The sequence below is a fragment of the Pristis pectinata genome, chromosome 5, assembly GCF_009764475.1.
Source record: "Pristis pectinata isolate sPriPec2 chromosome 5, sPriPec2.1.pri, whole genome shotgun sequence".
NCBI lineage: Eukaryota > Metazoa > Chordata > Chondrichthyes > Rhinopristiformes > Pristidae > Pristis > Pristis pectinata.
In genome coordinates, this window is record NC_067409.1 from 29,256,516 (window position 1) to 29,283,109 (window position 26,594).

General features: G+C 40.2%; 1 protein-coding gene across 1 annotated transcript; it reads right to left on the reverse strand.

The window, feature by feature from the left end:
• On the reverse strand, nt 1-26,167 carry pdss1 (prenyl (decaprenyl) diphosphate synthase, subunit 1). Its single transcript, XM_052016748.1, is given in 12 exon segments — nt 1-146; nt 2,691-2,771; nt 5,009-5,122; nt 5,207-5,287; nt 6,357-6,466; nt 6,549-6,620; nt 6,623-6,659; nt 10,490-10,631; nt 11,419-11,546; nt 15,286-15,418; nt 18,497-18,561; nt 25,997-26,167. Coding segments are annotated over 12 exon segments (1,263 nt in total). The 5' UTR covers nt 26,156-26,167; the 3' UTR covers nt 1-5.
• Nucleotides 26,168-26,594: the final 427 nt, after the last annotated feature.

A 26,594-nucleotide genomic window follows, 5' to 3' on the forward strand; every position in this document is an offset into this window, starting at 1 on the left:
TACTCTCATTTGTGCCGAGTTAATACAATGTCTGTAAGTTGAATCAAGGCATCTCGCTCTGGTGAAGGACACAACATGGAGATCTGTCGAATAGCTTCTTGACAGTATTGATGTGCGAGGTAGCAAGTTTGCTGAACACCATCACTCTAAATGAAAGAAATTGGGAATTTATTTAGATCAGTGGTCTTAGCTACTGAATGCTTAAACATTTAATCCTGTATAAAAAAAATAGGTCAATAACTATCAGAATGTTAATGTTACCTGTCCTTGCTGCTAAAGCCAATTTACCAGTCAGTCTCTTTATCCCCAGCTTGAATGTACCCATTTTCTATCCAGAACTGAGTTTTATTACAAGTGTGCCTCTGCCACAAAATGTTTCAATGACATTCATTATTGCTGATGGGGACCACAGCCCAACATCATCCTCACATCTTCATCCAGCTGTCTGGATTCTACTCAATTCTCTATACATTTGCAGCCACAAATTACCTAATACTTGGTTACAGAGCCTTCAGGGTAATTTTCAATACCTTTTGGTGCAAAGTTAAAATTCACTGATGTAATAAATGCCATTAACAGATTCTGGATGGTTGCTATTAAAACTATTTCCAGGCTATTTCCTTCCTATACTTTGTCCACTTCAAGCTGAACAGACCTGACCAAAGTGAACTTGAGCACATCTGTTATCAGCTATTACTGCTAGCATTCTAACTTTCTTTTTCAGCTTATCACCATCAGACTTGCTCTTTCAAACACACTCCTGGCCACTCATCCTCCTCAGTAAACTTGCTGAATCCAACTTCTAATACTCATTTCTAACTTGAACTACTGTTTATTTTAAAAACCAATTCTTATTGCCTCTCCCTAATCTCCAGCTGCTTTGCATCTTTCTGGGGTCTCCCCACTGACCTCTTCAATCAATTGCTCTATGATGCTTTTGAATTACTCATCTGATTTATCCTCTCTATACTGATTTCTAGGTTGTTCCTTTAATGCAGATACCCAAAAGTTTGGTTAATGTCCTGTGGCTTGGAGTACATTTATTGACTGCATCCTGGGCTGTACTGAGGTTTTGTCAAATTAAAAGCACTAAGTCATTGTCGGAATAAGCTATCAGGCACACTCAACCTGGCTAACTATTTAAAAGCAATACTATACCTGCTGGAAATCAATGCTGTAACATCAAGAGGCAGTGCCTCAATCATTAAGGACCCTCACCATCTGGAACATGCCCTCTTCTCATTACTACTTTCAATTCAATAGCCTTTCATCAGAACAGTTTGCTAGATCATTTACCCCAAATCCATGCTTATAGATAAGTGGTTCTGGAGAGAAACCAATGAAATTAAGAGTGAAACATTAAAACAAAACAAAAATCATTTCATTGACAAAGTTTGGTTCCAACAGAACCACTTGTCTGGATTGGTGCAACTACATGCAAAGCAGCTACTCTACTGTTCCTGCCATTGGTATTTATATCCACCCAGCTTCAACACTGGTACAGTATAATTTGTTGACATGCATCTACTCCAACCCAGAGAACTAAAGCTAAGCCAAGTAAATGTTAATTTTTTGAGAATGGAAGTTGATGTTAAAAGGTTCTAGAACCAATTTTTAAACTTCCCACTTTTGGGATGGGTATTCTAGCATGAAGTCAGATTGACATTTTTTAAAAAAAAACAGGCATAAAGGCAAATGGTCAAACTAGTCTCCAATTAAAGTATTTTACAGTAAGTATTTGAAACCTAGAGTCTTAAGTAAATGATTTGCAGTTGTACACAACCCCTTCATGAATAGCATCCTTTTAGCACAGGAACTGCAATTCAGATCTTAAATTCTGAATGTTTCTTTCTCTATATCCAAGAGAATTTTTGTACTTCTATTATAGTCTATTGTGGCTACACTTCTCTACCAAAAATCAACGTGGCCTAACCTGCCACATTTTATCTGATCAGCACCCCCAATTCTTGTATTCCCATACAAAGCCAATGAAATCATTTTGCCAATGGGCTAACCATAAACTTTGACCTCAATGTTAATGGGGGGAAAAAATTTCTACAACATCCAGACCTTTGCATTTTAGATGGTAGTAGCATTTGTCACAGTATGGTTTGTGGAAGAGCAATTTGAAGCCTCAATCATGAAAGTGATTGCATTTACCTAGTTTCCTTTGCCAATCTAATGAGTGCCAATCTCAGTTGCAGGCCCACACCATGACCAGCTGGGTTTAGGTTACTGTAATCACTCATCATGCTTGCATGATCCCTTTCTATTAATCATGCATGTTCATGGAGCCTTTTGCAACAGATGATTACATGCTGTGCACATTAAAACCAAAAAAAGCCTCATGGTTATCTCCCTTAGTTCTGACCATAGAGAAATTGAAGGAGCAGGAAGCATTAAGGCCAGTCAATGTTAAGACCATACAAAGGGATATAATCAAATGCAAATCAAGACCTATACAAACACACACACAATCTTGTTAACATTCTATTTACATAATAATATCTTAGTCCCATGAAGATTTTATACCAAGGTTACTTGTACAGTATCTTTCTTCCTTGCAATCTTACTGCAGACAAGGAGAAAAACATTCTTCCCTTTCTCCCATTACCCCTACTGAGTTGGAACACAAAACACCTCAGCACTACTCACCTGCTGAAGATAAAGTTGTTGTAATCAATGCTTACCTGTTGTACATATTCCCAAGCCAGATCCACATCCCCATCTGAACTGAAGCGCCTCATTATCAGAGCCTGCAATTCTGGAAACTTAGAGGACAAGCATTTAAGTGCAATGTTTAAACATTTTTTAGTCATATTCTTAATTTATCCAATATCCCCAAGACTGAGGTGCAGAAATAGTATCCATTATTCAACCTTCAGTTAACATAAGTCATGCTTGTACCAGCTCTTTGTTGATAAAAGGATTGAAGTACACTCTACCATTTCCCTGCTTATCACTTTCTCACCTACCAGATAACCTATAGGATGAGGTAATGCATAAAAGTTAGAAAATACTTTGTGCATTTCCTATAATTTATACTATAAACAATGCTGTATTCAGGTTCTGTTGTGCCCCAAGTGAAGTTCTAGATGTGATCTTCAATAAACAATGCAACACAAATTCAAAGAAGATCTAAGTGAACTTTGCACAGCAGCAAATGGCTTCCTCCTCCCCCCACTCAAAAGATTTAATTTTTCCTTCACGCACCTCCTGCAAGGAGGCTGACTAGGCAACATATGTCATGACTAGTGTATACATGTCATGCTGTATACCCAAGCTCTTCAATTTCATTCTTGGAAATCTCAGCTTCCAGGATTTCCAAAAGGGAGAATAGTTCCCACTTTTTACTATGCCAAAACTGAACATATCCAATTTCACTACTAAATTTAGGACTGATTTAAGATTGTACTCTCTTCCTACTTTGACCTCTTGTACTTTTATAATGAGGCCAATAAAAACTAGAATAGCATCTTATTTGTATGGGCATGTTGTGACCTTGTGGACTCTGTATTGAAATCTTCAGGTAACTTGCTTTGTTGTCAGAAATGACCGGACTTGCAGGGCATTTCCTATAGCTCTGCATCTCAAAGCTTTTACACATTCTTTGCATTCTCTCTGACAACACAAAATGGCTTCAATAGCTTATCGCCTCAACTCTGACTTCACCCTTTCAAAAGATATTCCTTTCTCCTATTCATCCCTCAGTTTCAGTGCAAGTTATAACTACACCCATTTCCCCCTTCCCAGTTCTAATGTCTTAGACCTGAAATATTAACCGTTTCTCTTTCCACAGATGCTGCCTGACATCCAGTATTTTCTGTTTATTTCAGATTTCCAGCATCTGCAGGTTTTTTTTTCCTATTTTCATCATACTTAAGGAAGCATAATGAAAACCAAACCTGCATTGAGGCTGATGAACCAGTTGTAGACTCTACTACAAAGACCCTTTATCCTGCCTTCAGAAATTAGGATGGCAAAAGCTTGAAATGTATGTCAAATTTGTATTCTCAATAAAAAAAAGCACCATCTTAAAAGGACTATGAAAGCTGGGAAAGATTTGGAGTTCAATAGAAAATGATTTAAAGTATTATTCCTCTCAGATAAACACATTCTAGTTAATATCCCAGTGAAATTAGCAAAGAGCAAGACTGGAACCAAAGAGTGGAATTTTCAGTGTAGCTCAGTTGCTTACTTCTTAACTTTGAGATAACTCCACCACTTATCAATACATTAAATTATTGTACTCACATACAGTATTAATTCAATGATATGAAAGATTGGCATGTTCTCCAGCAGCCTCAGGCTCTCATGACAAGCAGCTATCTTTTCCCATCCTTTCCTCCCAAATTCATTTTTTAGCATTCTTTGGATTTGTTGGATTAAATACACACATTTTGGAACTTCTCGGGTGGCGAGGATAATAGATTTTGTAATGGCAGTGAGTTTAAGGGAAATTCCTGCTCACTGATAAAGCCCCCCATCGCCAATTGTTTTTTTGATTGTGCATGTGATGATGTCAAGGGGCTACACATACAGCCACCTGGTCTTTTGATTCAGTAGCTATTATCTGCTGCTGCATCCAAAATCTTATGGGTTGCAAGTTTAAAAATTTCGTCAGTTTTCATTTTCCCTTGGCTGCAAGTACAGGTAATGCAGGGAGAGCAAACATGTGGGCAAAGAATATGAAATTGGTTGAATTTATTGTTTACCACTTTACCTCAAGCTAGTTTTAAATAGCAGCAGATATTATCAACTTTGAGTGTTAGTATGCCAGGTCCCCAAACTGTACCAACAACTGATGCAATAAAACTCTATTAATTCAATTCTAATTCAAATTGCTGTATGTACTGCTAAACTGCATTTTTTTTTAAAACAAAATGAAATTCTGATACAAATCTGGTTTTCTAGATCCCAAATGGATGAGACAAACTTAGCTGCCAGATTTCTCCATGAAAATGTTATTTGATAATTAATTCAAATTTATCAATATTATTCACATTACCTGCTGGCAAGCAAACAACACTGGACCAGTTGCCAATCCAAGCTTTAGATCAGCAGCAGTAGGTTTTCCCAATTGATTAGCAGATGAGGTAAAATCCAGCACATCATCTACCAACTAAAAGAAATAGATATTAGGGATAAATTTTGAAAGTGATTGTCATCATATGTAAGGAATGCTACAATAGATTGCAAACATTACCTGAAAAGCTATCCCAAGATTTCTCCCATATTGGTATGCAATTTCCTGGACTTCTGGATCACAGTTACCAAGTATAGATACCTGGATTTTTAAAAAAAATCAACAATGATATCCCTTGACTCTTAAGTTTGTAAACCAATAACACTTGAATTTTTAAATGGCAGATTGATTTTTGCTGATTTAATTCAAGAGCAACAAACTTCACAATCTGAGAAGTGTATTGTACACTCAACTGTCATAGTTGTATATACAACATGGAAACAGGTCCTTCACCAAGCCATCTAAGGTACCTACCTGAGCTAGTCCCATTTGCCTGCATTTGGCCCATATCCCTCTATTCCTTTCCTATCAATGTACCTATCCAAATAAGTCTTTTAAACACTGTATTTGTACCTGCCTCTATCACTTCCTCTTTCAGCATCTTCCATATACCCACCACTGAGAAAGTCTTGCCTCTCAGGTCCCTTTACATCTTTTCCCTTTTCACCTTAAAAATATGCCTTTCTGTTCAGACTTCCCTACCCTGGGAAAAAAGACTAACCCATTCACCTTAACCATGCCCCTCATGATTTTGTATGGCTGCATATCTGGAAATCCTAAATCATTGAGACCAGTTTGATTTCTTATCTGGGTTGAATTAATTGATGTTAACCATACTGCAAAAGTCATGATCTAGTGTTAATTTGGTCTTAGTATCGAGGGAGACAGAAGGAAGGAAATTAGGATTTCCCTGCATAAGTACATGCAATAATCAGGCCCGACTATGAATAAATGCTTATCACTACCCAGTTTCTGTCTAGAAAAGACAATTCAGTAAGCTACTGCAGAACTGGAATCCACCATTAAGGCAGAGACCTTCAGTGGAGAGAGGCTAGAAGAAATGATTTAAAACCAGGAAAAGGATCAAGTGAATAAATTCAATCCTTATTCTAGTCCTTAAGCATGAAATAAAAGCCATTAACCCCTGGTAACTGCCTCTCACATGCAACTGACAAGATACGCAGTGACCAAGTATTGAATACTTTAAAAATACACACACTCCTGAAGTAAGTAATACTAGCTTGTAGAGTTTAAAACTATGGGAACCTCAAATCAGACTTAACTGCCAAACACAATTCCAGTTGTTTTACTTAAGACAGAACGTACATACTGCTTTACAACTGTTTGCTATCAGACTTGCAGTCTTCTTAAATGTTTTCTCAAGGTAATGTACAAATCTCTCATTCTCATTTTCTTTAGAACCCAGCTGCATAAATTCCCCTAAAAAAGGAAAACAAAAGTACAGATTAACAAACCATTGACTATTAAAACTCTCTTATGCCTTCAAGTACTTTTAAACTAACTCGAACCAAATCTTCAATTGCTTGAGTAAAAATGGATACTACAGTGTTGTTACCAAGGCGGGCAAGAGCCATGAGGCTGCAGAGAGAACAAAGTCTCCAGCCAAAATTGCCTATAATGAAGGGAAAATAAATTTCATATATTACCATTAAGTTAGGTTATTACACAGTTTTCTTGAATTGACTTGGCACTGAAAATACTAAATCTGGTAAAAAAAAAACTTCATCAAGTTAAAGAAAGATTAGTTTTGTTTCCTTAGATTATACTTAGAACATTACAGCACAGATCCCTGCTTCTTTCTTTCAAACTTTATTCAGTGTTCAACTCAAAACAGAAATATTCCCACATTAGAGAAGTTTTGATGCATTTTTTCCTAGTTTATTTGCATCTGGAACTGACAATTAATTTTACCTCAATTTATGCTCCTTTCCTCTAATTTCAATCTTGTAATCTCATTGGTAAAGACAATTGTTTGTTTTTAATCACCAAAATCCCATACGCCTTGTTGCAACATTAACTTACTTTTCAAGCAAGCTCAAGGATGTTTAAACTTAAAAATATACCAACAATCTCATGACGGGGCAACCCACAAAATATTCCAGCAACATACCCTTAAAACTGGTGCCCCACTTAGTGCATGCCACAATTCTGGAGTCTGAACGCTCACCAAGAATTAACTTGCCTTTAACTTGGTGATATCCATTGGGCTGAACACTGGGAACCTGGTATGATCCCCTGCTTGCCATTGGTGCTCCCACAGTTTGAAAGGATTAAAGTGATCACACTGCTCCTCAAATTTATATGGAGAAACCCATCAAGACAATATGGAAAGGCTAGCTATAAGGTTTGGGACAAGCGGTGTGGCTTCTTCGTACAGAAATGTGGATCTCAGGTACGCCCTGGATGGCTTGGTGAGCAAAGGCTTTTGTAGGGGATAAACAGTTGGCTGCTTCATGGATATGATGGAAGCTGCATTGTCTGGCCCAACTGGGTCAGGGAGCTGTGTTGCTAAACAAAGACAGGGAGACAGCAGCTTCCATCATATCCAACAGGAGGTGACGAGAGACCATAGGATCCAGGCAGTGGTTGCTGCTAGTTCCCAACAATGGCCTACACTGTGTGTTGATCACCGCATCACCGAGTGGTGACACCATTCACCTTAGCCCTCATAAGCAGCCATTGCACATCGACTCAGTAGTTCACTACAAAGACCATGCAGCAACAAGATCAGTTTAACTGTTTCATTGCTGCAGGAATGCCAGAGGGCTGAGCCCTCAACCAGATATCCAAGCACAGCAATACACAAAATGTGCTGGAGGAACTTAGCAGGTCAGGCAGCATCCATGGAGGGAAATAAACAGTCAACGTTTCGGGCAGAGACCCTTCATCAGGATTGGAAGAGGGCAAAAGCCAGAATAAAGGCGGGCAGGGGGAGGGGAGCAGCACATGCAGGCAGGGGATAGGCGAGTCCAGGTGAGTGGAGGAAGGTAGGTGGGTGAGGGACGGGAGATGTAATAAGCTGAGAGGTGACAGAAGAGGCAAAGGGCTGGAGGAGGAGGAATGCAGTAGGAGAGGGCAGTGGACCATGGAATAAAGGATGGGAGAGGGGAGGAGAGGAGATGGCCAGGTCATCAAGGTGAGGGAAGGGAGCCATAGGAATAAGGAAAGACAAAGGAGTGCGGGGCGGCAGAGGGAGGGATGAGAAGAAAAAGGGGTGCAGTTACCAGAAGTCAGAAAAATCGATGTTGAGGCCATCAGGTTGGAGACTCCAAAGGCAGAATACAAGGTGTTGTCTGACCTCAACATGGTAGTAGAGGCGGCCATGAATAAACATGTCAGTATGGGAGTGGGATGTGGAATTGAAGTGGGTGATCACTGGAGGTCCTGGCTGTTGCAGCAGATGGAGTGAAGGTGCTCAACGAAGTGGTCACCCAATCCGCGTCAGGTCTCACCGATGTATAGGAGGCCGCACTGGGAGTGCCAGATGCAATAAATGACACCCTCTGACTCACAGGTGAACTGTGAACTGCCTCACCTGGAAGGATTGTCTGGGACCTCTGAATGATGGTGGAGGGAGGTGGTGTAGGGACAGGTGTAGCACTTGGTGCGGTTGCAGGCACATGTGACCGGTGGGGGGGTGGGGATCAGTGGAGAGGGACGAGTGGACAAGTGAGTCGTGGAGAGAGCAGTCCCTACAGAAAGTGGAGAGAGGTGGTGAGGGGAAGATGTGCCTGGTGGTAGGATCCCTTTGGAGGTAGTGGAAGTTGCAGAGAATGATTTGTTGCATACGGAAGCTCGTGGGATGGTAGGCAAGGTCAAGGGGTACCCTGTCCCTATGATGTCAGTGGGGAGAGGGCAGACGTGTAGGAAGTGGAGGAGATACAGGTAAGGGCAGCATTGATGATGATGATGGAAGGGAAACCCCAGTTACTGAAAAGAGGGGGACATCTGATGTCCTAGAATGGAAAGCCTCATCATGGGAACAGGTGAGGCAGAGGTGGAGGAACTGGGAGAAGGGGATGGCGTCCTTAGAAGTGATAGGGTGGGAAGAGGTGTAATCAAGGTAACTGTGGGAGTCAGTGGGTTTGTAGAAGATGACTGTAGTTAACCTGACAGCTGAGAGATCTAGGGTGGAAGTTAGAGGCAAGGTTGATGAAATTGACGAGCTCAGCATAGGTGCAGGAAGCAGCCCCAATGCAGTCATGCCATCAGTAACAGATATAAGTATCTTTATAAATATAAGTAACCCCTACTAGCACCAATTCCACTGGCTCCTGGGAACGAATGCCAAACTGGGAACTACTGAAATACTTATGGAATTACACTGATTTGTAATGCAACAGAATGTTTTAAATCACTTTCTTTCAGGAAATTATTCTTTTAGCATGTGTCTTATATCTGGCACCTGTCTGACTTAATCATTTCAATTGGTGCAATATTTGGCTTGTTAAAGGAAAAGTTAAAGTGGACAAAAAAAAACAGACGTGGCAGATTGGGTGACCGCATTGCACAGTGACTACATTCAGCTTGCAGGGGCAACTTTGAGCTCCCTGTTGTCTGCTACTTCAATTTCCCCATCCCATTTTAACTCGTCTGTGTCCTTCTGCATTGCTATTATAATGCCCAACTTAAGCTGGAGGAACAGCACCTCTGGGAACATTGCAGTTTTCCGCACAATATTGACTTCTCCAACTTCAGGGAACTCATTTTCAGTCTGCTTCAGAACTAGCCACTTCTGCAAGGCATCCATCTGTAATACTGACTTAGTTTTTCCTCACTCTCAATTAACATAGCCTGACCTATGGCCCTATAATCTGCGTCTTTTCACATTCCTTTGAATTTTTTTTTAAAAAAGGGCTCTAACAGCCCTCTTCACATTGCTTTAATTTTATTATTTTATGCCTAACTGCCCCCATTAATGATTTGATCAGATGACCCCACATGAACCCTGATCTCAACCCATCAGGAATATTCCCTTTGTCCTACCTCCACACCTTCCCCCCCACCCCTCCCCCCTTTCTTCAGCTTTAAGAATATTGAGATGTGACCGAAGTGGACATTTTCATACGTGTTTAGGGGCTGACCAGACTCTTAAATTAAGACGCAACAATGCTATATGTAAGCTTGTCCACTCTGGCTATCCAAATGGACACTCTTCAACTTTAAAGCTACGGAGAATTAAATTTTTCTCCCAACCCAGAAATATGGAAGCCAAATTGAGTGATTTGGCTCCAAGGAAAATGCCATTATGGTGCTTGTATTTCCACTCAACTAACAATAATTTCAAACACACGCAATAAATTTAACGATTAGCCTCGTCTTATCACTCAGTCCAAAACAAACAAGCCATTGTGAAATGTAGATGGACCTTTTGCAGATAAAATTTACAATACAGATTGTATGGTTGTTCACTTAACAAGTAGTTTATGCAGTTATACTCACATTTCTCTCTCCCCAGATTTTATTTACAGTAATTTTACCCCGTCGAGTTTCTGATCCATCAATAACATCATCATGCACCAGGCTGGCAGTGTGGATCATCTCCACAATCATACTTACAGAATGCTGGCTTTTCAACAATTCCCTAGATAGCAAGGGGGATAAGAAAAAAAAAAGTAAGTTCTTAAACTGAAAGGGAAAACCAATTTTTAGGTAATGCAACTGCTCCTTTGGGCAATATAGACAACTGGATCCATATTGAAAAAAATTCAGTTTCTCGTCCCATGTGCAATTGTTATAAACCAAACTATATTAAAAAAATTACCACGTAAAAAAGGAACTTAGGCCAAGCTATTTTGCCACAAACAATTGAAAAGTCAGCCAAAGATGATTAAATATAGCTATGTCACTACCCCTAGAAGCTCCCCCAATGAACTAAATTCTGGGTTACTTTGTTGAAAACATTTAAGCAGTTGCCAGAAGTTTAAAATTTGTCATATGGTTCAATGTTTGTACTAGCTGATTTGGCAATAACATAATTGATTAGCAATACTGCCACTTGCCTATCGAAAACCCAATGAAGCCAGAGTTGAACAATTACACATTGCTAAAAACCAGCACTGCACTAAATATTTTAGTTGGAATCAATTCTCCTCTCCCTCCACCACCCCCACCAGGAATTAGTAAGGTGCACAATACTATTTATCAGTGATCTACCAGCTGTTAGATCAAACTTAAAAATGTTTTGTTTAACTAGCACTGCAGATGACTTAAGATGAGGCACCATGCATTATTTTATGATTCTACTTTTATCGAGAGTCAAGTTCAGTATAGGCAAAACTAACTGCATTAACAACACTTAAGACTTTTGCTAGTTTACACAAAACAATAATCTGTCTCAACTAATAGTGTATGAAATTTGCTTTACTCACCTGCTCTTGCTATGATGGAGATTACATGCTTTTCCCATTAATATCACAATCATGGGTCGAAAAGCCTTCCCTTTTCCATCAAAATAGTAATCACAGATTTCTTTCAGATCTGAAGAGACTGCTAATTGCTGAAAAAGGTATCACACATCTATAAATCAGAGGCAGCAATCATAAATAAATGCTCACATATTAAATGAGTTGGAATCCAAAAATTATGCATGTTTAGATTTCCGGCAACACATCAACTTGAAGGATCACAAACCAACTTCTTGCCAATCCCTATCATATGATTCATCTTCTGAAGGTAGCAAGGCAGTTTAGGGAATAGTTTTACATTCAGATAGAAAGCAAGAACTTTGATTGACTGGGACTTTTGTTAAGCATAAAAATTACTTTTTCCTTTCACAAGCAAGCCTAGTCTAGTCTAGTCCTGCCCTTGCTGAAAAAACAAAATATTGTAGATGAAAATTTGAAATAAAAAGAGTGCTGGAAATTCTCAGTAGGACAGGCAGCACTGGTTGAGAGAGAAACAGACCTGATGATTCAGGTCAATCAGACACTTTATCAGAACTAGGAAAATTTGTCATCAAACACAGAGAAAGGAGAAGTATGGAGAGAAACAAGGAAACATCCATGATAGGATGGAGATTAAGAGAGGCTGAATGTTAAGTGTTGAAGGCACTGGCTGAGAGAGGAGGAAGCTTTTTAATTGCAGCTAATCTGTCCTGTTGGAGATACAGTCTGGAGATGAACAGAACCAGAAGAGGGAAAAAACCTTGAACCATGAGGTACAAAATACAGCAGTTGCTGCACATACAAAGAGTACAAGAAATGCTGGATATAATTCGCAGGTCCAGCAGCATCTTTGGTGACCTTCATCTGTAATGGCCAGTTCTAATACAAATTGGAAAGGTTGAATTCAGGTAACCAATATTAAGTTCAAAAAGGAGAGAAGGCTTTTCAAGGTTGTGTTATGCTCCACAGGTGGCAGGAGAAGAGAGCAGGTAAAAGACAGGTGTTGCATGAAAAAGCTGGTGTGAAAAGGGGAGTGAATGTTGGTGCAGATGGAAAAATGAACCAATGAGTTATGGAATGAATGAAGCCTTCAGAATAGTGAAGTGAAAGGATGTCATATTGAATGTGGCAGAAATTACAGAGGATGACCCATGAATGTGGATGCAGGAGGCAAGTATGGAAAGTGTCATCAGAACAGTTTCAGTAGAACAGGGGAAACAGAATGAAATGAAGTCGTCACAGGAAGCCAGGTGGAAGGAGGTGTAGCCAAGGTAGCTGTGGGAGTCTACGGGCTATTAATGGATCCTCGTCACTAACCTACTCCCCGAGATGGAGATACAGCAGAGTAAGAGATGATCTGAATGTGACAGCAGGATGGAAACTGGCACCTAAAGTGATAAACCTCGAGACCTATATGACAATAGGAAGTAACACAAATGCAGTTAGCAATATAGCAGGGAAGTGAGCGAGGGAAATGTCCCAAATACGACTGAAACAACTGTTCCATGTTTCTTTGTGGAAAAGATCTTTTCTGGTACGTTGACATATGCATTGTTGCCACTTCCTGCACTCATACAGTACTCTAAAATTTCAATCACTTTTGCAGCCAATTTCCACCCTGCTCTCTGAACTGCTGGAGGAACTCAGCAGATCGAGCAACATCTGTGGAGACAAAGAGGTAATTGACACTTTGAGTTGTGACCCTGCATCAGGACTGTGTGTGTGAAGTGAAGTGAAGATAGCCAGTATAAAGGAGAGGGAGGGGTGAAACAGGGCAAATTTAGTTATCTGTCATGGCCCCAGCAAACTTGATGTTATGCTAAACTAATTAAACTATAACTAAACTAATCCCTTCTGCCTACACAATGTCCATATCCCTCCATTCTCTGCACATTCATGCCTATCTAAGAGCCTCTTAAATTCCCCCATCATATTTGCCTCCACTACCACCCCCAACAGTGCAATCCACGCACTTGCCACTATCTTAAAAAAAACTTACCCCCTCCCACCTTAAATGCATGCCCTCTAGTATTAGGCATTTCAACCCTGGGAAAAAGACACTGGCTGTCTATCTATGCTTTTCATAATATTGTAAACTTCTATCAGGTCTCCCCTCAGCCTCTGCCGCTCCTGTGAAAACAACCTAAGTTTGTCTAACCTCTCTTCATACACACATGCCCTCTAATCCAGGCAGCATCCTGGTAAACCTCTTCTGCACCCTCTCCAAAGCATATCCTTCCTATAATGGGGCAACCAGAATTGAATGTAATATTCCAGATGCAGCCCAACTAGAGTTTTATAAAACTGCAACACAACTTCAACTAATAAAGGCAAGCATGCCATATACCTTCTTTACCACCCTATCAATCTGTGCAGCCACTTTTAGGGAGCTATGGACTTAGAACCCAAGATCCCTGTATACATCAGCGCTTAAGGGTCTTGCCATTAACAGTGCACTGTCCCTTTACATTTGGTCTCTCAAAGTGCAACACCTCACATTTACCCAGACTAAACTCCATCTGCAAATTCTCTGCCCATATCTGCAACTGATCTATATCCCACTGTATACTTTGGCAATCTTCTACGTTATCCAATCTTTGTATCATCTGCAAACTTACTAACCCACCCATCTACATTTTCATCCAGGTCATTTACACATAATCACAAACAGCAGAGGTTGCAGTACAGATCCCTGTGGAACACCACTAGTCACGAAGCTCCAGCCAGAACACGTCCCATCAATCACTACCCCATCTCCTATGGGCAAGCCAATTCCGAATCTAAACAGTCAATCACCATGGATCCCATGCATCTTAATCTTCTGGATGAGTCTACCACAAGGGATCTTGTCAAATGCCTTACTCACAAATCAGCTGCTTCTGCTGTCATGCACATCTTTAGTTAATGAAAGCATTAACAAAAGATAGTAATACCCAATGTTTCTATTCACCATTCACCCTCCTCACAAAAGCCCCATCACTAAAGTCCACACTAGAGACCACTGCAAAACTCTGGGATCTGCTGGCTTCCTTGCTTGTCAAGAATCTGCCTTAAAGATTCTGCTTCTACCTACCTTTGACTTCCAAAAATGTCATGTCATTTTTGCCATAAATAGGCAAGTCTTCATTCCAAAACAATCACCCCACTCCCACAACGAGGATGCAGTTGCTCTGTTAAGACCAGGATCTTGTCCATTTTTTTTTATTAAGTACCCTGAAAGGGTACAATATGTATATTCTTACAAGAGTTAATTGTTATTAAATTATATTATTTCAGATACCTGCATTGATATATCAAGTGTTTTGTTTTTCTGACAGATTCTTGAGTTCTGGAATACAACCACAGCTTTTACATTGAAACTGATGGGAAATGACTTTTTGATTTACAAATGCAAGTTTAATGAAACATTCTCCTGGAATGCAACCCTTTTGTAAATCAAGGAATAGCTGTTATCTAGATAACTTGATTTCAGGTCAGTCAATGAGGATGTGTAGTCATTGAATTACCTCACTAGTTTCAATGTGCTGCCACCAAAATGTACAATGATTTCCCAAGATTGCCATTTAGGCAATAATGGGTATGGGTTTGTATACTTAAGTTTCTTTTACGTTTCGCACAAATTTTTGATTTTTGTTGAAAATTAAACATTCTGCATTGAAAGCATTGCCTTTATTGTTGTAACTGCACAGTCACTAATGAAAAACATATCCATTCTTGCTGTTAAACCTTCAAAGTAGTCTTTATGTTCAAAGAGAAAAATAAAACAGCTTATGACAAGAGCTTGTACAATTCAGCTGTGACTCAATTCTGAATCTATCCATTTATAAAAATCAAACTGTTAGACAAGCTTACCTGTTTGATTTCATCATACAGATTCTTCAAATCTTTCTGAGCCAGTGTGTAAGGGTCTTTATATTGTTTGTCACTCTGCACCTGGTTACAGCAGCATTTACACCTTGAGGTATATACAAGTCTGGATGGAATTCTAAAATAAGAGGGTATCCTTTGTTATTGGCTTCTACATCAAGAAATATAGTTGAATTAAATTAACTATGTTCCAGATAATCCTATGTGGAAATAGCAACATCTTTAAAGTTTTTCTAAAAATGTGGTATAATCAGACTGCTGCATTTACCATATTATCAAATATCCAGAATCAAAAACATATAGAATGCAGCCAACATTCAGCCTTTTGTGTTTGTTCTTTGAAATAGCACTTTACTCAATCACACTCCCTACTTTTGCCAATATAGCCCTACAATTTACCTCCTTCAGGTTCTCATCCAATTTCCTTTTAAAAGTTAATGTTTCCTTCACCTTTTATGGTAGAATACTGTAGAAGATAACACCACCATTTATAATACAATATTAAAAAATCTAATCTCACCTCTGTTTTTGGCAATTACATTGATTATATCCTTTATATTTATAGATACTCTGCTAATGGAAACAACCTCTTATTTTAAGAAACACTCCACTTTGAACATTTCTTAAATCTGCTCAAAATGAGCATCACAGCTCCTCTACAATCCTCTATATTACTGAAGTTTTGCAACCCTATCATTCCAGTAAAGGTATACAGTATTCTCTTAAAAACAATGATGGTCCTCCCAAAAGCATAGTGCCCAAAATTTGAAATAATATTATATCAGTGATTTAAAAGACTTAACCTAATTTCTGCTTTTCTTGAGACTCTGTTCAAAGATAATGCCTTTGAAAATAGTTTTCTCAAGTTGGCACTGTTGACACATCAATTACTGTTAGCTAGATTTACAAGGTGAAAAGGCAAAAACAACTTGGCACATCATCTTCAGTCACTTGCCCCCAGCTAGAGAAGTGGTCTCCATCAAAACAATGCCAAGCAAACCTCTCAAGGAAACTACCACACTGACTGCAATCAAAGTCTGTGACGTTCGACGTCAGCCTCTACTGAGCACATCACTATCTAGCTATTGTCTAACATCAAGGTCAGTTTGCATACCACAGGCCTGGATCCATCAGAATGCTGACAAGATATTTACACAATTAAAACAATTGTATGACTGAACTTAGAACACAACTTCAAATGAAACTACATACATGCAAAACTGCAGAATGCTGGAAGAACTCTGCGTCAAGCAGCATGTGTGAAAGCAACATGTCTGTTTCATGTTGAGACCCTCCATGAGGAGAGGGAAGAGGAAAGTTTGCCATATATAGCAGTGCAAGGGAGTGGTGGTACAAAGTACAAAGACTGGTAGGTTTTTGGTGGAATCAGATTGGTGGTGGTGGGGGGGGGGAAGGTGGTAGAAAAATATGATAAGCAGATGGAACCATGTATTCTTGGGGGTTGGGAGAGAAGGGGAAAAGAAACGACGAAGGGAGAAATGTAGGTGGACAGGTGAGTGCGTATAGAAGAACACTGCTGGCGGGGGGGCACATAATCTGCTTGGGTAGTCAATGGTATGAAGACTTAAATTTTACAATTTCAGATAACCCATTAAGAGATGTCATTCTTCCAATTTGCATTTGGCCCCTCTGTACTGATGGAGAAGGCAGAGGACAGACAAGTCAGCATGGGACTGGGAAGGTAAGCTGAAGTGACATGCGACTGGTAAAGCAAGATGGCTGTTGCAGACAGAGCACACGTGCTCTGCAAAATGGGCACCAAGTCTACATTTGGTTTCTCCAGATATCGACATACACCTTTTTTCCTCCACAGATGCTGCTTTACCCATTGAGTTCTTCCAGCTTTCTGTTTTTGTTCCAGATTCCAACAAACCCAACCATCTCCTGCTTAATATGTAGTCATTATGAATAGTGCTGAAATCAAATGGAATACAAATTTCAAAAATCAACAGCTCGTGAATGATACTCTTTTTTTCCTAGAACAATCCAGTCAAATTACTCATCTGCTCTTTACCCAAAACCATGTAAGTTATTTCCTCTTAAAATGCCTGCTCAATCCCTTTGGAAAGTCTTGATGGTTTCCACCAGCCTTATAGACTGATCATCACACCCATGTTAAAAACAAACATTCCTCATGTTTTCCCTGTATCAAAGAGTCTATTCCAGGTAGGTTCTATAACATAGTATTCTAAGAAGCAATCCCTGACACATGTCCCATGATAATTGCAGTTCTCTTCAATCATGCCCTTGATATTTCCCCATTTACGCCTGAGGTCACATTTTGGGGGCCTATACACTACTTCCATCTATGTCTTCTTTCACAGGCATATGGAACACCACTGTCTGCAGATTTATCCTTGAAGGTGCCCATCATTAAGACTTGGAAACATACCATCATTTCTTCAACATTATTCAGTCTAAATCCTGGAACATCCTACCCAACATCCTGCCTTCACTACCACCCTCTCAGGGGCATTGGGAATGGGTGATAAATGGGAACCTTACCAGCAAAACCTAAATATTTTCATTTATAGTTAAATGGGATCAGCACAACATCCCAAGATATTAATTTTTATCTAAGATTCAAAATGCCAACAACCAAAACATGGAAGTTCCAAATAACTCAGCAAGCTAACTCTGAATAGAATGTTGGAAGAGAGGTAGACTTGTTATTATGAAGTGCATTTCATTGCCTCAGGATGCTCCAAAACTCTTTTTAAAAAAAAATGAAATATTTACTGTTACATGTGAAGTGGAACAGCCAATTTGCACACAGTACCTCCCCATATACATGTGATTAAGTGATGTTCACCAAAGGAGAAATACTGACCAAGACACCAGGAGTGATAGGAATCTTTAATGATCACTCGAGAGAACAGACAGTTTAACTTCTCTTCTAAAAGAGGGCACCCATAAAGATACAGAGCTCACAGTTCTGCATTGGAATTTCAATCTGGACTTGTACTTCTTGCCAGAGTGAGACTTGAACTCAACTCTACAATGAGAAATGGAAGCAAATAGGTTGCTGCTAAAAGACCATCTCCAGAAAAGTGACTTCATTAAGTTTTGAGTTTGCTCTTTTTTTCTTTCTAGAAAAAAATTGTAATTTTGTAAAAAGCATCACTGGGGGTACACATAATGCAATATCCAAGTTATTTTCTTGAAGTGTTCTTACCTCCATAAAGAATTTGGCTTCTTGTAAACTGTGTTTAAATGGAGTCTTCTATATAAATGCAGCTCCTTCACAGAAAAATAAGCATCTTTTAATAAAATAATCTACCCATTCTTTAAGAACAATCATATCTGTACAGACTCCCTTTTACTGTCAACTGGACAATGAATTAGCTTGTTTTTATTAGTTAGACTTTGACTCAGTCTCTCTTTCCACGAAATCTTTTTCAAAACAATTACGTACAAGATATCAGTTGATCATATTCCTATAATATTAAAGTTTGGTCACAATTTGAAGACGAGTGGCAAAGACATTAAAATGAGTTTTACTGCTTGTAGCAAATTATGAATGGAGCATTAAGCGACTTATGGGAACTCAGACAGAGTCATACATCATGGAAGCAGGCTGTTCAGCACACCAAGTCCATGCTGATCAGTGGATACCCAAACAAGTTAATCCCATCTTCCAACATTTGGCCCATAACCTTCTAAACTCAAGTGATTTAAGGACTTGTCCAGACATTTAAGTGAGGTCAATGACTGCTTCCACCACTCTCTCTGGCAGTATATTTCAGGTGTTCACCACTCTCTGGGTGAAGAAGGTTCTCCTCAGACCCCTACCTCCCCCCCCAAATCTCTTACCCTAAACCTATGTCTTCTAATTTTATTTACCTCTGATATGGGGAAAAGTTTCCTGCATTCTATTCATACCCCTCAATTTCATATACCTCAAACATCTCCCCTCTTAACCACCTCCACTCCAGGGAGAATGGACCCATCTTCTCCTCATAATTGAAACACTTCATCCCAGCCAATCTGCTCTGTTCCCTCTCTAGCACCATCACATCCTTCCTACAGTGTGGTGACCAGAAATGCATGGAGTACTCCACAGAGGTCTAAGCAAGGTTTTATGAAGTTGGAGGATATCCTCCCTGTTCTTATTTCATTGTCCCAACCACTGAAGGCCACCATCCCACATGCCTTCTTAATCGCAGTATCTGCCTGTACTGCCACCTTCAAGGATCTTTGGACTTGCAAACCATGTCCACCTGTTCCTTGGTACTCCTTAGGACCTTACCCTGGACAAGATCTGCCATCTCTGATTATTCCCCGCCCCTCCAAGTGATCATTAACCTTGTCCCTCAATTCCTCCTCCTTCCCACCGCCCCCCCACCCCCCATAACTTCCCTACTACAGGTGTTAGGCTCACAGGTCTGCAATTGCCTGGCTTTTCCTCTTCATGGAAAAGGGGGTGGGTGGGAAAATCACATCGGCTGCCCTCCAGTCATGTGGTACCTTGAGTATGTCCCGTGAAGATTCTTCTGCAGCTCTAACAGATTTTAAATCTCTGCAGCTCTAACAGAGATTTTAATCTCTTTCCTTGCCTCCTATAACAGACTGAGATAAATCTTATCCAGTTTTGGGGAATTATCCGCCTTTAAGCTTGCTGGGCATCAAGTACCTTATTTGGAATTGATTTATTATTGTCACATGTACTGAGGTACAGTGAAAAACTGTTTTGCATGCCATCCATACAGATCATTAAAACAGTGCATTGAGGTAGTACAATGGAAAACAATAACAGAATGCAGAATAAAGTGTTACAATTACAGAGAAAGTGCAGTGCAGGCAGACAATAAGGTGCAAGGCCATAACGAAGTAGATTGTAAGGTCAAGACTCCATCTTGTTCTACCAGGGGAGCATTTAATAGTCTTATAACAGTGGGATAGAAGCTGTCCTTGAGCCTGGTGGTACAGGCTTTTGTATCTTCTGCCTGATGGGAGAGGGGAGAAGAGAGAATGTCAGGGGTGGGTGGAGTCTTTTTATTATGCTGGTTACTTTACTGAGGCAGTGAAAAGTGTAGACAGTTCATGGAGAGGAGGTTGGTTTCTGTGATGTGCTCAGCTGTGTCACAACTCTCTGCAGTTTCTTGAAACTGTAACTGAAACCAGGGCAATTTCTAATGCATTTATCCCCAATTTCCTACCTGCACCTAAAGCAAATAAAATATCCACAGTTATACAGAGTTCCTTAACATGCTATCAAGTGCAAAGTTTACTCGTATAGATTGCATCAATTCTAGCTCCATCAGCAAAGCAGACTTGAGTTGCCTCAGAAGTCATGCCAGTTGATGAGCTGAGATCAGAGATTCGATTCTTCTCTTCCAATGGACATGGAGCAGATTCACATTGACTGTTCGCTGCATTAATGTCATATTGCAGAATGGTGTCCATTAATATTCAATCTAATCAAAAGTGTCAGTGAACTGAGAAGCTGCTGAAAAACTAGTCCTTGGATTACTTTTGATATATTTTTTTAATATACAAATGCATTCAATATTTCCCCTCGTTTCACCTTCCCTTTGCCATGTTCTCCAACTACAAAGTCTGTTTCTTTTGCGAATATCTATGAAAAGTATTTATTTAGAACCTCACCTATACCTTCTGAATTCATGTACAGTTTGCCCATTGCTCCTAATGGGCTCTACTCTTTCTTTAGTTATTTTGTCCTTATGTATATTAAGAAGTCTTTGGATTTATCTTAATCCTGTCTGCAGTGATATTTCAGGACCCCTCTTTGCCTGCCAAATTCTTTTTATGCATCAGTCTACTTTCCTTATTTTCCTGACAGGCCTCAATTCTCCATGCTTCCCTCCCCCCCCCCCCCCCCCCCACCCACCCACCCCAACCCTCAAAATCCCTTGACATCCAGGATTCCCTGTATTCAATACTTTTGGCTTTCACTATTCTGAAAAATGCTTAGTCTGATGGATAAAGTTTCTTTAAAATATACATAATGGTGGGCATCTCAAACAAATTAGAGTAACAATTCAGATTCATTAAAGATTTTTCTAAATTCTTTTAAAAAACTAGTCACTACAAAGGTGACCAGAAGGAAATTGCTTAACATGCACAAGGGACAAAACAATATAGTAACAGAAAAGACTTCAGATTTTATGCCAACTCCAAATAATAAGCAATCGCGATTATAAATATCCAATTTTCTCATTTAACACCAAGAATGCACATTTTTGCAAATAAATGCCAAAAATCAATATTAACAAAATTCAGAGATATTGCACAAAGTTCCAGATTTAATTCACAGAATATAAATGTGCTTCAGCAACAATTTAACAACTCTGAAAAGCTGATAGAGGCACAGGAAAAGGTAACCATCTTTTTTTAAAATTCTTTTGTGGAATGTAGGAGTCACTAACAATGTTCTTGCTATTCCTCATCTGCCTCTGAGTTAGTAGAGAACTGTCTTTCTGAACTGTTATACATGTTGAGTGTATTCCCAATGTGCAGTTTGGTAAATTTTCAAGAATTTTGACCCAGTGATTTTTTTAATATATATATATATATATATATATATATATAAAAAAATCAGCAACAGATGTCCAAGTCAAGAAATTGCATAACTTAAGAGGGGAACACAGGAGTTAGTGTTCCCATGAGCCTATTACCTTGTCTAAGTATTATAGTTCATAAATTTGGGAAATGCTGTCAAAGAAGCCTTGCAGCAGGAGTGAATACTTAGTGTCCTACTTTGCCCTGGATGTTATTGAGCTTCTTGCAATTTGTAGAAGCAGTACTCAAGAGCAGAGTAAATGTGGTATATTCTTCCTATGCTTTGTAAATGAATGGATGAACATCCACTTTGAGACAGTTACCTTCAGTCCTGGACACTCCAGCCCTATATCTAGTTTTAGGCACTATAGCCCAGGGGAAACAGCAGCTCTGCATCCACCCCACTAAGTCTAATAAGAATTTAAACAAGTTTTAATGAGGTAATCCCTTTCTTCTAAACTTGTGAACATCTGTGCATCTGCTTAAAACACTTTTCATACGACAAACCCACCATCCCAGAAATCAATCTGGTCAATCTTTGCCACACTCTCTCATTCACGTGTATAGTGTATCTGTCCTTAGTGTACACAATATCTTAGATTCTCTTTCCAGGATTCTATATTACTGGACCAAAACTTTTCCAATCTTGTATTCAAACCCTCTTGCAATAAAGACTAAAATACTATTTGCCTTCCTTGTTGAACCTACATGTTAACTTTCAGTGATTTGTGTAAAAGTACATTCAGGTTCCTCCTAACACTAACCAAATCTCTAGTTATTTAAAGACCAGTCTGCTTTTCTATGTTTTCCTACCAAAGTGAACAAGCCCTCATTTCCCACATTATATTCCATCTGCCATCTCCTTGCCCTTTCATTCCCTTGAAGCCTCTCTTCATCATCACAGCCTACTTAGTTTTGCATCAAAGTTAAATATATTACACTTGATATTGATGAACAGCTGGTACCTTAGCATATATCCTTATGGCAATTCACTGCTTAACCTTTCGATCCAAAAATGATTTGCTTATTCTTACTATTCTCAATGCACATCAGTATATTACCCCAACACACCTAACAAAAAAAAAAACCTTTTTCCTGTGGCACCTTGTCAAGAGTGTTCTGAAAGTCTGAAAACACCATTACATTTGGTTTAATTTTTTGTTCTTTACAACCTCAAAAAATTCAGACTTGGCAATCACAATTTCTCTTTCATAAACCCATACTGATTCTGCCCAATAATTATCTATCACTTCCTTAAGAATCGATTCCAGCATTTTCCCTACTGCTGACATAAGGCTCGCTGGTCAATGGTTCCCATGTGCTTCTTCCCTTGATCAGGATAACAGGACTTTGTGGCAGATATGCTAAATTAATTCATCAACTGTTTAAAAAGGGTAGCAGAAACAAACCAGGAAACTACTGGCCAGTGAGTCTGGCCATAGGTGGTGGGTAAGTTGCTGGAGGGGATTCTGAGGGACAGGATCTGCCAACATTTGGAGAGACAGGGTCTGATTTGGGACAGTCAACATGGCTGTCCCATGGGAAGTCATGTCTGACAAATCTCTTGGAGTTCTTCAAGGAAGTAATCAAGAGGGTATGCGAGGATAGGGCAATGGATATTATCTATATGGACTTTAGCGAGGCACTAGTCAAGGTCCTCCATGGCAGGCTAGTCTGTAAGGTTAGATCATATAGGATCCAGGGGGAGATAGCAATTGGATTCATAATTGGATCAGTGGTAGGAAGCAGAGGGTGATGGTCAAGGGTTGTTTCTCAGACTGGAGGCCTGTGTCTAGTGGTGTGCCACAGGGGTCAGTGCTGGGATCTTCGTTGTTTGTAATTTATATAAACAATTTGGATGTGAATGTACAAGACATGGTTAGTAAGTTTGCAGATGATACTAAAATAGGTGATGTTGTAGATAGTGTAGAAGATTATGAAAATTACAGGGATCTTGATCAGCTAGGTATGTGGGCCAAGAACCGGCAAATGGCTTTCAATCCAGATGAGGTACTGGATTTTAGGAGATCAAATCAGGGTAGGACTTATACAGTGAATGTTAGGGCCCTGGGGAGTGTTATGGAATAGAGGGACCTGGGAGTACTATGGAATAGAGGGACCTGGGAGTACTATGGAATAGAGGGACCTGGGAGTGCAAGTGTATAGTTCACTGAAAGTGGCGTCACAGGTTGATAGGGTGGTGAAGGCAGCGTTCGGCATGCTGGCCTTCATCAGTCAGGGTACTGAGTATCAGAGTTGGGAAGTTATGTTGCAGTTATACAAGATGTTGGCGAGGCCACACTTGGAGTATTGTGTACAGTTTTGGTTGTCCTATTATAGGGAAGACGTTATTAAACTAGAAAGAGTGCAGAAAAGATTTACCAGGACGTTGCCTAGACATGGGGGCCCTGAGTTACAAGGAGAGGTTGCATAGTCTATGACTTTATTCCCTGGAATGTAGGAGATTGAAGGGTGACTTGATAAAGGTATAAGATTATGAGAGGCATAGACAGGGTGAAAGCACAGTCTTTTTCCCAGGGAGGGCATGCTAAAAACAAGAGGGCATAGGTTTAAGATCAGAGGTGAGAGATTTAAGAGGGACATCAGGTGCAGCTTCTTCATGCAAAGGGTGGTGCATACTTGGAATGAGCTGCCAGAAATAGTGATCAAGATGGGCACATTAGCAACATTTAAAAGCCATCTAGATAAGATATCTTTACTAGTCATATGTACATCGAAATACACAGTGAAATACATCTTTTTGCGTAGTGTTCTGGGGGCAGCCCGCAAGTGTCGCCACACTTCCGGCACCAACATAGCACGTCCACAACTTCCTAACCTGTACGTCTTTGGAACGTGAGAGGAAACTGGAGCACCAGGAGGAAATCCACGCAGACACAGGGAGAATGTACAAACTCCTTACGGTGGCCAGATTTGAACCCGGGTCGCTAGCGCTGTAAAGCGTTACACTAACCGCTACACTACCATGCCTGCCCGAAAGTACATGGATAGGAGACGTTTAGCAGGCTATGGGCCAAAATCACTGGGCAACACAGTTGGCATGGAGGAGTCAGGCCGAAGGGCATGTTTCCATGCTGTATGACTCAATGACTCTAAATTTTAATACTCATTGCCAAACGATAAGCTCCTTGCTGGGCTATTAAACAAAAACGAAGCATTTGAAAAGGTTGTACAATGACACAGAAAGCCACTGTTTTGCCCATCAATGCCTATGCTAAGGCTTTGGTTACACCAATCTTTTTGCCCAATCTCCTTTCCATTTGATATTTCAAAGGGCAAATTCATTTTAAGTTATAATTTTCCATTTCCTTCACAATCATAAGTGGTACTGTTAACGCCACCATAACTTGATGTGTACCATCTACTAATGCAAGAACTTACCAATGATTCTTTGACAACATTTCCCAAGGTCAAAACTTCTCCCACATTAAAGGACAAGGGTAACCAATGCTTGGGAATGTCATCACCATCAGCAAGATCCTTTTCTAGTCGTACACTATCCTGATTTGGAAATACATGGCAAGCTCTTCTTCATTGGTGGATCTAAACCCTAAAACTCTTCATCCAGCAACACAACAGAAACTCCTACAGAAGATCTGCAGAGGTTCAAGGAGGTAATTTACCACCATCTTCTCAAGGGCAATTTAGGATCAGGCCAGTGACACCCATAACCCACAAATGAATTATATTCCTCAGTGCCTGGTTCTTGCATGGATCATTAGACCACCACTCCCCCTTACATACTCAAAACTGTTCATGACCTACCTCTGTTATTAATTCCATTATTGTCACTTCATTTCATTGTGCACTACAACCTTTACAGCACTGTGTTGCTCTGGTCGCTGTGTTTATTAGTATATGTATTGTTTACTCTGAGAGCATTAAGCAAGGAATTTCATTGCACCTTGGTGTATATGACAATAGACTAATCTGAACCTGAATCTTCGGAAACCTCAAATCTGACCAGTGAGCACAACATGGGGCGTCCCCAGTTTGCCCCTAACCGAAAGCCCCCTCCGCATTACCACGGGTGCGGTTGTACCGCAAGTGCCAGTAACAGCACTCAAGAGAGATGATGACCTTGCCCTTGCCTCACCCCAGTCGCCCGGTTCCTTCCCCTCGATCCGCTTACCTTGACAAGGGCGCGCCCCTGCCACCCACCGCGTCCGGCCACCAGCAGCTCGGTCGGGTGGCCCCGGTGACCGTTGAGAACGCCGCACGCGCTCAAAGCTCCTCCCGCCAACACGCGCCCACCGCCCCACGCGCAGCCACGGCTTAAAGGCAGCGCCATTTTTTTTTTACCGGCCTGTGTCGTCCCGCCTTCAAGCCCGGCAGTGGAGCTTGGGAGCACGGTCCCGACCAACTCATACCGGGCGATTTTTCTTTATTTTAATCTATGCTGTGCCCAGATCAACCCAAGCGGGAATAAAAAAATATCAACGTTACTTAAAAATGTTATTTTATGGTTGAAAGTTAATGAAGTTTCACCCGGAAACTATTCTGGTCAAACAGGTCACTTGAGCGGAGTTTGCTATTGTCACAGCTGCTTTGTGGTGTAGCTTGTGGAGTAACTCGTCTTCTAATCGTGATTTATTGTAAAATGTTCCTTTGCGACAAATCATACCTGATGCTGAGTACTTTAGTGAGTCAAGATACCGCCTGGAATTTCAAGGCATTGAATTGCAAACATTAATTTATGTGTATACGCTTCCTCACTCCCCCAAGAAAAT